This window comes from Parus major, chromosome 11 (assembly GCF_001522545.3).
Source record: "Parus major isolate Abel chromosome 11, Parus_major1.1, whole genome shotgun sequence".
In the NCBI taxonomy this organism is placed as follows: Eukaryota; Metazoa; Chordata; class Aves; order Passeriformes; family Paridae; genus Parus; species Parus major.
Genome location: NC_031780.1, coordinates 18,185,263 through 18,198,551, shown reverse-complemented (window position 1 = coordinate 18,198,551; position 13,289 = coordinate 18,185,263). Strand labels below are relative to the sequence as shown.

At 48.1% G+C, this 13,289-nt stretch overlaps 1 protein-coding gene across 2 annotated transcripts in view; it reads right to left on the bottom strand.

The window, feature by feature from the left end:
* Positions 1 to 13,289, bottom strand: part of KCTD15 (potassium channel tetramerization domain containing 15) — a 43,640-nt gene that overhangs the window by 12,360 nt on the left and 17,991 nt on the right. For both annotated transcript variants that reach the window (XM_015639798.3, XM_015639799.3), the window contains exon 3: positions 4,113 to 4,257. In XM_015639798.3, the coding sequence (XP_015495284.1) occupies positions 4,113 to 4,257 (145 nt within the window). The remainder of the gene's footprint in view (positions 1 to 4,112; positions 4,258 to 13,289) is intronic.

The window sequence follows — 13,289 nt, the reverse complement described above, 5'->3', positions numbered from 1 at the left end:
TAGGTATTTCCAACCCTGCACTGTGGATAACAAATCCTACCCTGAAGATTTACTGATGTTTAATATGAAATGTATAATATTAATAGAAGAATTACCCACAAAAGCCCTCACCAGGGAGGTGCCACAGGAGCTGCATGAAAACATTTCCATGCTGTAATTTTTGTTAAGTTACCAAACATGAACCTTCCTGGCCCCATCCAGGAGAGGCACACCTCACTCCAACAGGAGGTTCACAGAAACTCAGAGCACAGCTCCACACCAGCCCTGATCCCTGCACATGGGCACTCACAGCCTGGCTCTCTCAGAGGCTCCAGCCTGCTGGCAGAGCAGTGCTGCTGAGCAGCAGGCAGCATTCCACTGCAGATATTGTACAATACCCAGCTCCTTGTCCTGCAGGACTCAGGCATCTCCCATTTCTTACAAACATTATTTCTCTGTGTTCCCAGCTCCCTAAAAGCAGTACTAGAACCAAGCATTATGACAGACAGTGGAGCTGCTTCTGTTTGGCCTAAGAAAACATTTTACTGCAAAGGTGACTCCCAGCACCAGTGGCAGTCACAAGCAGGGCGTTCTTTGATAGACTGAAAGGGGAGACAGACAGCACAGCCTTTAATTTTCCTGTAAAGTACCACAAAAGGCCTTTAGAGCTACCATGAGCCTTTGACTTCCTGTGGCTGTTGCAGGAACTAGTGGGGAAGGTCTGCCAGGTCACTTGAAAAAAGGAGCAGACAGGCAGGTGGGATTCACACAGCCCTTCTCCAGCCACAGCCTCTGGCCCACGTTTAGATCTCATGGGAAACACAAACACATCTTTCAAAGATGCAGATTTCACAAAACAATTTTCTGCTTTTTGTTCAGTAAGAAAGCATTTTTGTGGTGGATTTCAAGTGGGCTAAATTCTGCAGTCACCTGTGAGAAGGGTGACAAGAGTGACATCTTCCTGAGGAGGAGATGTGAGGTGTGACCTGCAGGGCTGCTGTGCCCATGTCAGTGCCAATGGGCTGGTACAGATCTGCTACCCTGGCAGAGACTCAGACCATGTGTCCCACAGACCTGATGCTGTTCTCTCAGTACCAAAGACAACCTTTATTTTTGTACCTAATGTTGACTCCTGAACAGGCTGAAATGGCTCTTTCTGTCCATTTTTCACTTGTTATTCTTTATTACATGAAATAACAAACTGTCATCTTAACTCAATGTTTCTTTTTCATTTTTAGTGTGGTGAACATCTGACTCCTGGCTATAAAAGAAAGTTGCTCACTTCTATGATGACAACCACACCGTTTCCTGAGGTTTGAGAAGACTTTAGATGCAAACACACAGATTTTGTAACTGTATTAATTAATTAGAGTGGTAGCCTTGTCATTCTGGTGTTACAGGTGCTCTGGAATCCACATAAACTCAGCTGTCCTGTGCCTTGTGCTCCTCCCCTCTCTGGGAGGGAGTAACAATATACTCATTGCCCATGTCTGTTTGTGTTTGATGCTCTCTGAGCAGGGAGTGAGTCCCACACAAGAGCCTGGTTCTGTGTGCAGTTGGGCACTGACAGTGAAGGGGACACGTGCTGCTCCTGATGTCCTGGGGAAGCCCCTCTGAGGATGGGGGAGATGAAGGAAGGAGTGTCTGGGCAGCTCCTGGGGCAGGCACCCCTGCCCAGCAGTGTGGCAGAGCTGGGGTGCCCTGGCTCTGCTGGAGGCCCAGGGATGCTCAGGTGTGGTGTCCATGCACAGGACACTGAAGCAGAGCAGGCAGAGGGAGCTGGAAGCAGCTCCAGGCCTGGCACCATCACCAGCTTGGCAAACACTCACACTCACTCCTCTGCACACTTCATGTGCCTTAAAATCCCCCAAACCCAGGGAAATTACAGGAATCCTAAGACTGCTGCTTTCAGCAGGAAGACCAGAGAGTCACTTTCAAGTTCTGACTTAGTAGTAGCTGCAAGTGTAATTAATATTCACTGTAAACACACCACTCAGACTTGATAATAAAGAATCACTAGCCTCGGAACACACACACCACTTCCTCTGCATTTCAGTGTTAACTCAGTCTGAAAACAACACTGAAATAGCAAACACAATAATGCTGGTGTGGTACTAACATTCCAAACTTTCCAAAATAACCATCTGAGCAGCAATTCAAGTTGAAAAGCAACTTGGCTAAACCTTGAGGCTAATAAACTGCTTGATTAAATTAAGGGGTAAAAACTAATAAATATTCAAAACACTTGATAATGCTTTGTTTGACATAAAGAACATTTAATGCAAGTCTCACTGGAAAAGCTGTCAGGTTTTATACCTTAAATAGAGTTTTGCATTTAGAAACACCGAGTGATTCCATTTGCTGCCTTTGATTATTGTCTTCTGTCACTTTAATCATGCTGGCAAAATTACACTATTTCTGTGAAGTTAAATCCGTTTACAGTGCAGTTTTAATACAGCTTTACAGCACATTCTTCTATGCATTTTGATTTAGTTACTCCCTACCTAGCAATGCTTTGCTTTGTTCTTGAGCCCTCATTAGCCTGGGGTTTGCTCTAAAGCTCTCCCAGGGAGGAACTAAATAAAAAGCAGTGAACCCTGAGCAAAGGGATGGTCTGGAGCAGCGGCCTGAGCCGGGCACAGCGCCGGCTCCCCGAGCCTCTCCAGCCCTGCCAGGGCTCGCTGCGCAGACACGTCCTTGGCACCCACGGGCACTCTGCCCTCCAGGCTCCAGCCAAATCCTGCTGGTGCTGTTACTGAGCACCTCTGAAATCTGGATGAGGCCAGGATCAGCTCAAATCACCTCTCTCTTCTCTCCCACCCTCTCCTCTCACACCTTGTCCCACTGGATTGTCCAAAACACTGCTGCTGAGGCATCTCTCCTGCACCCCTCCCACTTCTCCATCCATGCCCCTTCCTTGATCCATCTTAGGACCCTGGGTCTGGTCTTTAGCTTCTCTACTACACACAGGTTTTCTCTCATTTCTCTGCAGAGCTTTCTCCCACCCAGCCCATCACCAGAACAGCAGTGCTCAGAACAGCCCTTCTGGGCTGGAGCTCAAACCACCCAGGACTGCCAAAACCTGCCCCTGCCCTGGGCCAAGGTGAGCTGCAGACCCTCCCACCATGGGGTCAGACATCACCGTCCTCCTAACTCAGGAGAGAACGGCTGAGTTTGCAGCACAAGGACCAGCTCTACTCCAAAGAGCTGCCACCACCACAGCTCTGGGCTCAGTCACGACTGACCAAGCGATCTTGTGGCCCAGCCAGTAAGACAAAGTGAAATGGCATTTCAGAGAAAGCAGGAGCTTTCCTCCTAGCAATGCTCTGCATCCTCTAAATGAGCAGATCCCCATCTGCCATCCCCATTTATTCATCATTTCATCCTGGAAAAAGTGCTTTTGTTGAATCTTGTCATCTACAGTTTGGACACTTTTGTCTTCTAGTTTTCATTCACAAGGGTGACAATGTTGGAAGTGCAATGTTGTTGCAAATAAACAAGGCTAAAAGGAGAGCCTTTAAACAATCAGGGCCTGCAGAGAAACACCCAGCACCATGACTCCATACAAAACGTGTCCTGCTCCTTAAAAAGCCCTCAGTCAATTCCATCTCCCAAGAATATTTTGACATTAACTGTGAGCAGATTACTTCCTGAAGTCAAAGTATCTGCACTGGCTATGTCTAACACAAATCCTCATGGGCTTGTTTAAGGGTTTCATTTTTATACCAACAAGAAAAAGATTTACACAGTTCAAGTCCTCTTCATATCAAATTTAAAACATTTCTTTCAGATGCTGGGCCTTAAACCCTGCTAAGTGCAAGTTGCTGATGTTGCTTCTTAATTGTTGTTATACCCTGATAAAGAAGCTAAAAATGTGAGAAAATACAATTAGTTTAGAAAAACTGATTTAGCCATAAGCTTCATCGTTTAACTTTTCTATGTATCCATGACAACCATTGGTCCATTTATTAAATAATAGCATCCCTGGTGTAATACACAAGTACTAAAAATCCTAACAAATAAACAGCAACATTTAGTTAGGTGTGTTTAGGTCAAGCACACAAACCAACCTGCACCAAAACAAATGACAGAATGGCAGGAAAAACTGGATTGCACACTATAGCTTTCCTTACCTTAAAGTCATCTGGGAGCAGTAGCTTAGATGTCCTTAGGAAGCTTAATATGTATCTGAAAATTTCCCCATCTCGATCAATGAAATAATGTTGTTTTAAACTGTCCAAGACAATAGGCTCTGTGCCATTAAACAGACGACTTATTCTGGAAAAAAAGAGAGAAAAAGAAATGGGCAAAAGAGACAAAATCTCATTGCAGCCTTAAGAACAAGCAATTTAGGGGCATCAATGCAGTGTGCAGAAGGTAATGCAGGATGGGAATTTGGTGACAAACACACATCTGAGGGCAGATGCCCTGGTGGCAGGCCACGGTCCCGCCAGGAGAGCGCCCTGGATGCTCCCCAGGGCTGGCAGAGTGGTTTAGGTGAGAACACAAGTCCCTGGCTGTGGAACATCCCTGGCCACCACGTCCTGCCAGTGGAACCAAGTGGTTACTTCAGCTCCTGGCCACGAGCGTGGCTGTCATTTGATCAAACACCATGCAAGCCTTTCTGTGCTGCAGGAGAGGCTGCCCACGCACCGAGAGGGGACCTGGCAGTGTCCATCCAGTGCAGAATGTTTTGGAAAAACACAAACCAATGGCCCATGCAGGCCCTACAGTACAGCTGTGGGACCACAGCATCACCACCAGCAGCCCTGGGGATGCACCTGGCAGGGGGAGAGCACCATGGCAAATCTTTTATGAGGAAAAAAACGGGAGCAAGACCTGTGAGACCGGGGCATCAGCTGATTAGGGGACCAAAGGACCACATCAGCTACAGCACTCCAGGTTTTTCCAGTCCCAAGGAGCCTGCTCCACGGAGAGCAAACCAGGCATCTGCCTGGCTGCTGCTCCTCCGGCCTCTCCCTTCCAAATGCCTGGCTTCTCTCACAAGGCTTTGTCTTCCCATGAGAAATAACCCAGCTGAATATATGTTCTTGAAAGGGAAAACGCAGGAGACAGACAGCAACGACCTATTAAGTAATTGAGTCCATCTCTCTGACAGTGCAGCATTGTTCCCAACTGCAGAGTGTCTCATCTTTCAAAGTCGAGTCTTAAATAATCCTGCCAGTGAGGGCTCCTCCATTTCCCAGAGAGGCCATCCCACAGCTGGCTGCATTTCGCTATTGAGCCGCCCCTTCAAATCGCCCATGAAATCCCCCCTGTGCCTGGCTGAGACCAGGGCTCTCCCCTTCCCTGGAACACAAGCTCATCAAACCTTGCTGCAGGCAGTGTCCTGCACTGCTGACCAGCCACAGCCTTGCTGCCTCCCTCTTCCCAGCACCAGCGGGCACAGCAGCGTGGGAGCATCTGGAAGTGATCCCAGTGCCCATCCTGGGAAGGGGCAGGTTTGCTGCCCCACTGCCCTGCTGGGGCTCCTGGCTGTGCCCTGGGCCCAGGCCCACAGCTGCACCTTGCTCTGATCTCCTAACTTGCTAATATAGTTGTAAGTTCATTAATATCTAAATAAAATGTGGAAATATTAAATAAAACTGGGCTTAGTAAGTCTCTCCAGAATTTTGCTAAAAAACCTTTCTGCCCTCTTAATTAAGGAAGCTCCAGGTTTTACTGCCTGCTCTCATGCCCATGCCAGCACACAGCTCATCTGAGTTACTTGTGAGAATAACCAAGTGCTCTCCTAAACCCTAATTATAACACTTACTGTTTTCTCCAACCTCCAGCGTTCCTACAGAATCAGAGAATACCATCCAGTTCACCTTGCAGCATTTCATTTATATAATCACAAGTTTCAGTAAGACTTCTGTAATTCACTCTCTTCTTTTTTGTTGCTATTTTAGGGCCATTTGCCCAAGACAGTTAAAGATACTGCTGTGTACAGTGTTCCATTTTATTCCAGGAACCAGACAGTTAATTTATCTCTGTTGGCAGTGTGCTGTGCTGGGATACACTGAAAGCAGAAGAAGCACTGATAGCTTAAGGTTCAGTACATATATTTACTGAGTAAATCTGCATGGCTATTGGAAGTTTTGAGATCTCACATCTAAAGAAGCTGAGCTGTGGCTGAACCCTCCTCCCCTTTGCTGCCCTTTCTCTGTGGAGTCTGCAGAAGCAAAGCTGCTCAGCTCTGCACAGGCACAGGGGAAGGTTTGCCAACAACGACAGGGTGCACAGAAGACAGGGTACAAAATTTTAATGGGCCACTCTTTAATGTAGTAAAGCATTTTTTTGGTAATGAAAACAAAACATGAATTTTGAGGCTCCACTTTGTGGAGTGCCCTGAGCTGTATTTCTTCACCAGCAAAATTACTGCTGGGGAAAGAAACTCACAGAGTGTTGAAAGACTTAACTGCCACCCCAAAAACAGAGTGATGAATAGTTTAAGGATTTATTTGACATTTTAGGGGGTTGCTATGTTCCAAGAACCAACTTCATTGCAGCATGTTGTAATGCTGCATGAGGGAAGTGCTCCCGCTTCTCCCATCTCACCAGTTTAAACCATACCTGGAAAAGTCCTTTGGAAAATGCAATGCTGAGAGAGCACAAAATGAACTCAAATGGCAGCTTCAAATGGACAGCTCCTGACAGGATTCCTCACCATGTGTGAAGCTATGGAAAAGAGCACAGTGACCTCCATGCTCTGCAGCAGGACCTGCAGCTCACCGGGGATGGGTCTTTGGTGGCCAGAACAAAACTCCTCACACAGGAGCAGCAAAGCAAAATGCATCCAGGCTGTCAGAGAGCTGCCAAGTCAGCAAGAGCAGGGGGACAGAGGGGCTTTGCACTGTACAGACTTGCTGATGATCAGTCAGAAATAGGGTACCAGCCTGGCTGGCAGCCTCAGGAAGCCACTCCTTCCAGTGACCCAACATGTACTGTGAGTTAAAACCACTGGGAGTTGCTGCAGCTCAGACTGGGCAGTAGTCACCCTGAAAAGGTTGTTTTTGTGAGTGGTCATGGCAACCAGTACTGTACTGGTGGACAGATTAGTTAATGGCATTTTCAGGAGGCACTTATGGCACACAGGAATGGTACCTGCAGTGATGCTTATGAAGAGGCAGGAGGCACAGGGAAAGGGAGACAAGGCAAAAAGAGCTGCACTGGGATCCTACAGCAAAGGGCGAGTCTGAACAATGAACACTTCTTCAGCATTCCCACCTTTTTGCAAGAGATGCTTCACTTTCTAATTTAGAAACACTTGTATAATGTGTGTCCAATATTTCATTCCCATACAGGGAGGTGACTGAGCCAGGATCGACTCCAGCACTCGCAAGCCTAAGGATGCCAAGCACGTCCTTCCACTGCCTCCACCAGCCATGCTCACACCGCCTGCCCAGTGCACAGATCCTCCCAGTCACCTCTTCCTCCTGCTCAGCTGCTCCTGCCCTCCCAGCAATGTTCTCTTCCCACCTGCCTGGTCACTTCTCTGCAGCACTGCCCACCCCAGCCCCCAAAGGGTCCCTGTCCCCAGCCACCGCTGCCACAGAGCCACCACGGGGCTGTGTCCAGCCTGGCACCTCAGCCCTGGCTGGATGCACTTCTCTGCCTCTCCCAAGAGCTGGAACACAACCTGTTGATCCCATTCCTGCTGTTTCTTTGTGCCTCTGTTGTTTCTGCTGAAGGCTTTTACATTTTCAATAATGTTTCGCCAAAACGCCGAGGGGTGAGTTTCTAGCTTTGTACCAATTTTACTATGATATTAAGATCTTCTTTTATTAGATTAAAAACAAACAACAAAGACAGCCAACCCACAAGGACAAGAGTGCCAGTAAATTCTTTCCTTCGTTTCTTGGGCAAGGAAAGAAGCCCTGTGCTGCCTGCAAATACCTACAGAAGGCTGCTGCCCACACCCCTTCATCCTGGTGACCAATTTTCCTGCTGCAGGCTGGAGAGGCAGGAGCTGAGGGGGGGCCTGCAGGGCAGCGAGTCCAGCCCCCACAGCAGAGCTCACAACTCCTTCATCACCTCTCCCAACTCCATTTCAGAAGCAGACAGGGATTCTGGCACCTTCCAGAGCACCTTTGGTCTTCCCGAGGATCATCACTGAGCACAGCTGTGAGTCTGCACATCATAAACAGCTGTTGAGGAGTTTCATGGCACTTTGGGACAGAAAAGCTTTTGGGGTGGGGCAGTTTGCTCTCTGGCTTTGGCCAGTTTAGCCATTTTCTTGACAGCTTTATTTTGAACAGAAAATAGAAGTTCTTTCCTAATAAATCTGGTTCCAGATGTCTTGAGGAGAGTACCCAGCAAAGTGGGACCTGTGGGGCAACCAGCAACTGGGGCAGTGGCACCATGAGGCCCTAAGGCCCCCAGGTCCCTCTGCTGTGGGTCACTGCTGTCCCCTGTGCACTGCTTTGGCCAGCACAGTGACACAGCCTAAGTAGAACTCTCTATCACAATATTGCACTAAAAGTATTAATTTAAGTAATTACACGATTAATATTTAACTGTTCAGTGATATTTTTGTCATTCATAATTTAGTTGTTTACATTTATTAAAAATTGATTTTGTAGACACTTTTTCTGCCCAATGTCAAATCAGCAGGGAACACACATTTCAGTGAACTGTCATTAAAATGTGTCTCTTTCCTAATTTTATGGGAGGGCAGGGGAAGAAGGGAGAAATGCCTGTCTGTGGGTCCTGCAAACATGTGGGGGGTCTGTGCTGCACCTGGTGTCCTCCCTGCTGAACCTGTCCCCTCCATGTGCCCTCCTGTCCTCGGTGCAAACAGGAGAACCAACACGAGCTCTGCAGATCTCCCTGTGTTTTACGGGGGCTGCCAGCTGTATTTGGCTTTTGGGCCTGGCTGTGGAGCTGGAGAAGGATGAGTAGGCTGTGGGAAATGCCACAGAGAGGGAGAAGAGGGTTGTTTAGAGGTGGGACACCGAGCATGACCTGAAACTGCCCTGCAGGACAGGCAAGCAAAGCATCTATGGTGGATGAGCAGAGTCCAGTCATTGCTGCTGAGCACAAACAGCGCTGCTTATCTCTTAAATATTTGCTCAAGGTGGGTAGGATAGATACTGTCATCTGCTTGGAAGAGAAAAAATGCCATGAATTGGAGCAGAGGTGCTTGACAGGCCTCACACTGTGTCTGGCACTGCTGCTTGCCTAGCTGCATCAGGAGCCTGCTCCTTGTCCCGTCTCAAGGCAGACACTGCTGGGAAGGCTCTGTGGAAAATCTCCCAAGTGCCTGTACCAGGAGCCAGTTCTCTGCTGGCACTGCCACAGCCCAGCTGAGCAGCACAGGCTGACTGGGCAGTGGACAGCGCTGTCAGACCTTCCCAGCAGCGTTTTTCCTATTTCCATTATTTCTATAAAACTGTTTGGATTTGTGCACAAGTTCCCAGCAAAGCAAACCATAATGGGGAAAGCACCTGCAGCTGCTTTCCCCAAGGGAGGTACCTTAAAATACCCAGCCTGTCTGAAAAGCAGGCCAGGCTGGCCAGAGGAGGACAGGGATAACCCAGCAGATGGGTGTCTTCTGCCTTCTGGCCTGGCATTAGTTATGAGAGAGGTGTGAAGGCACTGCCTCTGCCAGGACACAAGCTCCCTCACACCCTGTACAGCGAGGAACGTGGCTAAAAGTTGCATGTGGCTGCAGGAGGTTTTCTGATCTGCCTCAGTTTAAAACTCCAGCTGCAATTAGTGTGCCAGTTGTATGGTTGTACCATAGCTTCCCTCTCTGCTCTCTGAGCAGTGATTTTAAAGCCCTTCTGCAGCTGAGAGAAGAAAGCACTGAGGAGGTGCAGGGTGGTCGGTGCCCACCCAACCTGGCTGCCCTGTGAGGCTTCGCCCCTGCAGCTCTTCCCTTTTAATCAAAGACAACATCTTCACCACCCAAGGCTGCTGCAGGCAGTGTGCTTGGCTTGGAGAGTGTTTTGGCTGGGGAGAATTTTAAGCATCTTTTGTTTGGACAGTGGTGAGGAAAACCTGTGTGTGTGAGAGCCTGAGATTTAAACTTTGGGTATAAACTGCTGCTCTGCAAATTGTGACATCCAAGCAGCCACATGTGCCTGGAGGCACAGAGAGGTGCCCCAAAAGGGGTTCCTGACAAAAGCAGGTACCAGATCAAGCCCCAGGTGTGGTGCAGGCATCAAGCCTGTGGTGTCAGACAGGTCACCCACCACTCCATGGGCTCGAGCGACCCTGGCCACTGGCTCAGTGCCCGTGTCCTACAGGCATCACTCAGCCCCAGAGCTGTCAATCCTGATGACACAAGTGAGCTACCACAGATGTTCAAAACAAAACCAACCTGTGAGAACAAAACAGCCTCTATTTTTAACAAGAGCATCAAGCAGTACAGTCCCATCTCAGCAGAAGGGTGGAGGAGTGACATGGCCAAGCTTTGGTAGCAGAGGGGCTACAGGGATGGCTTTTGTGAGAAGCTGCCAGAAGCTTCTCCACGTCTGGCAGAGCCCCGGCAGCTCCAAAGGCAGATGGGCCACAGGCCAAGGCTGGGCCAATTAGAAATGGCAGTAATACCTCTGTGATTACAGATTTAAGAAGAAAAATAAAAGGTGACTGCACAGTTGTAATTGTGGCCAGAGAAGAGCAGGGTGAGAACATGTGAAAGGATCAGCTCTGCAGACACCAAGGTCAGTGCAGAAGGAGGGGCAGGAGGTGCTCCAGGCACCGGAGCCAAGATTCCTCTGCAGCCTGTGGTGACCCATGGTGAGGCAGCTGTACCCATGCAGGCTCTGGGGATCCAGGGGGATGCAGAGATCCACTCACAGCCCCTGAGGATCCATGGGGATGCAGAGATCCATGGGAATGCAGAGACCCACAGGATGTAGAGATCCACAGGGGGTGCAGAGAATCACGGGGGATGCAGAGATCCACGGGGGAAGCAGAGGTCCACCCATAACCCATGGCAGAGGTGCCCACAGCGGGGCAGGGGATGCCTGGAGGAGGCTCTGCTCCAGTGGGAGACCCGGTGGGGAGAGGTCCCTGCCCCCAGGCTGGAGCAGCCTGTCCCTGGGCCTGCTCCCTGTGGGACAGGGACCCACGGCACGGCAGTTCTGGCAGGACCGCGTGCCGGGGCAGGGATGCTCTCACAGAGAGCTGCTGCTCCTGGGATGGAGCCACATCGGAGAAGTTGCTCCAGAACTCTCCTGTGGGAGGGACCCCACGGTCTCACAGGGGAACAACCCCTCTCCCTGAGCAGCAGGGGAAGCTATGGGGGATGAACTGACCAAAACCCCCATTCCCTGTCTCCCTGTGCCATCAGGGGAGGACACAGAGCTGGGAAGGAGGTAGGGCTGTGGGGGAAAGGTTTATTTTACTTCTCATTATCCTGCTCTGATTTTGTTAGAAATAAATCCAATTAATATCTTTAATTCCAGCCTGTTTTGCCTGTGATGGTATTTCCTGAGTGATCTCTCCATGTGTTTAATGAATCTTCATTATATTTTCTCTCCCCTGTCCAGCTGTGAAGGGGTGAGAGAGCAGCTTTGGTGGTGCCTGGAGTCCAGCCAGGGTCAACTCACTACAAGGAGGTAACTCACAAGGTAACATGTTTATCCATCTCCAATTCCTATAACTTCCTGCTCCTGCCTCCCAGTGCTGATCCTGGAATGCCATAGGAGTTTTTGAGCCATATGCTCACTTTGCCGTGCTTCTGAAGGATATTACACTCATTAACTATTGAGCACCTGAAGGAACTGCAGGATCTATTACCTAGATTTAATACCTCATATTTTGCTGTTCAGGCTACGGTATCTATTTTTGTTACAGATCAGAGGTAGTCTGTATAGTATCAACATGTATTTTTAAAAGTCAATAATCCATAAAGAGCATTATAATCTACCATGCAGAATCATTCTTTGGAAGCTCTGGAAGGATTTTCTTTCTTCTTTCTATGCCGCCAATAAAAAAGCAAAATTAGGTATATAATGGATTTTGTAGTTAAAACAAAGCCATGGACAATTCTGTTTTCTGTTCACTCTTACTATCAATTAAAGTCCACTGGAGCAACAGGTAATAAAATCCACTGAAGTGGAAATTCGCTATTATTTCTGAAATACCACAAAGCATTCATGGTAAGGGTGAGAAATGCTTGTTGTTTATAGACTATCTCTACATTTAAGACACTTTAGCAGATGACTTTGATATATCATTTCCTGGAAATGTGTGTGTATTCATATTTTGATGCACTACGCTTATCTCTTAATTTGTAGAAACAGCAAGAACTCAACATAAATTACCTGGTAAGACAAGGAAGTGGAAACTAATCCCAGGCAGAGGAGCCTGTGTTTTTTCCTGAATGAAAAAATTTTCTTGATAGCCAAGAGCCACTCCGGCCCTGTACCCCTTCAGCCACCCATCCCACCAGGGAGGAGGAGGAGTGGTCAATTACAATTTGAGCAGACCAAATACTAAGGGAATTGAGATTCCCCCAAGTTTTTCTTTCCAAGCTTTTCATTCTCACCAGGTTTACAAAGGTATTAACCCTAAACCCTTCACCTGTTGATGGGATTAGGCCCATCAGCACTGGTCACTTATCCCAATTTCTCAGCAGCCAGTTTCTCCCTGGATGACCAACACAGGAGCAGAGTGCTGCTTAGCCTCGAGTTGCTTTATTCAAGAGTTTGTCTATTTTAGTGTGTTAACAGCTATTAAAATACTTCACTAAACAAACATTTCTAGTATGTTAATTGCTGCATCACGAATCCTTTCATTTAATTTGGCACACGCCTACATCCACAGCTAAAGGAAGCAGATACACCCACAGAGGACAGAAACCTTTTGCTACACACACATCAGCATCCCACCACACCTATTTAACTCATCAGTGACGAAAAACATTTGCTGTGCTCAACAAGGGAAAAAACATAACCTTCAAATACAGGTACAATTTGCATTTCTTCATTAGAAGTTGCCTACCTGCCACTGCCATGGCTTTTACATCTTTTTACCAGGGACTGTGACAAAGAGTCTCTCGTGATTTATGATGCTTAAACATCCAACTCCCGCTGTTTGGTCTGGCTGAGCTGGTCTGGAGTAACCATGGCCAGAACAGAGCTCTGACCACATCAGGTGTGAGGATCCAGGGCATCCCAGCCCAAGCAGAGAGGTTTTTGTTACTGTAGTGCAAGACAGGCCAGTTCTGCCACCCTGCTCCAAACAAGCACTGACTGTTTGGGGAGAGTGAGAACACCAGAGTCTGGCTGACTTGCATATTTTTAATAAAAGTAACCAAATAATATGACAATGCACTATGAGCCTTCAAAACACAG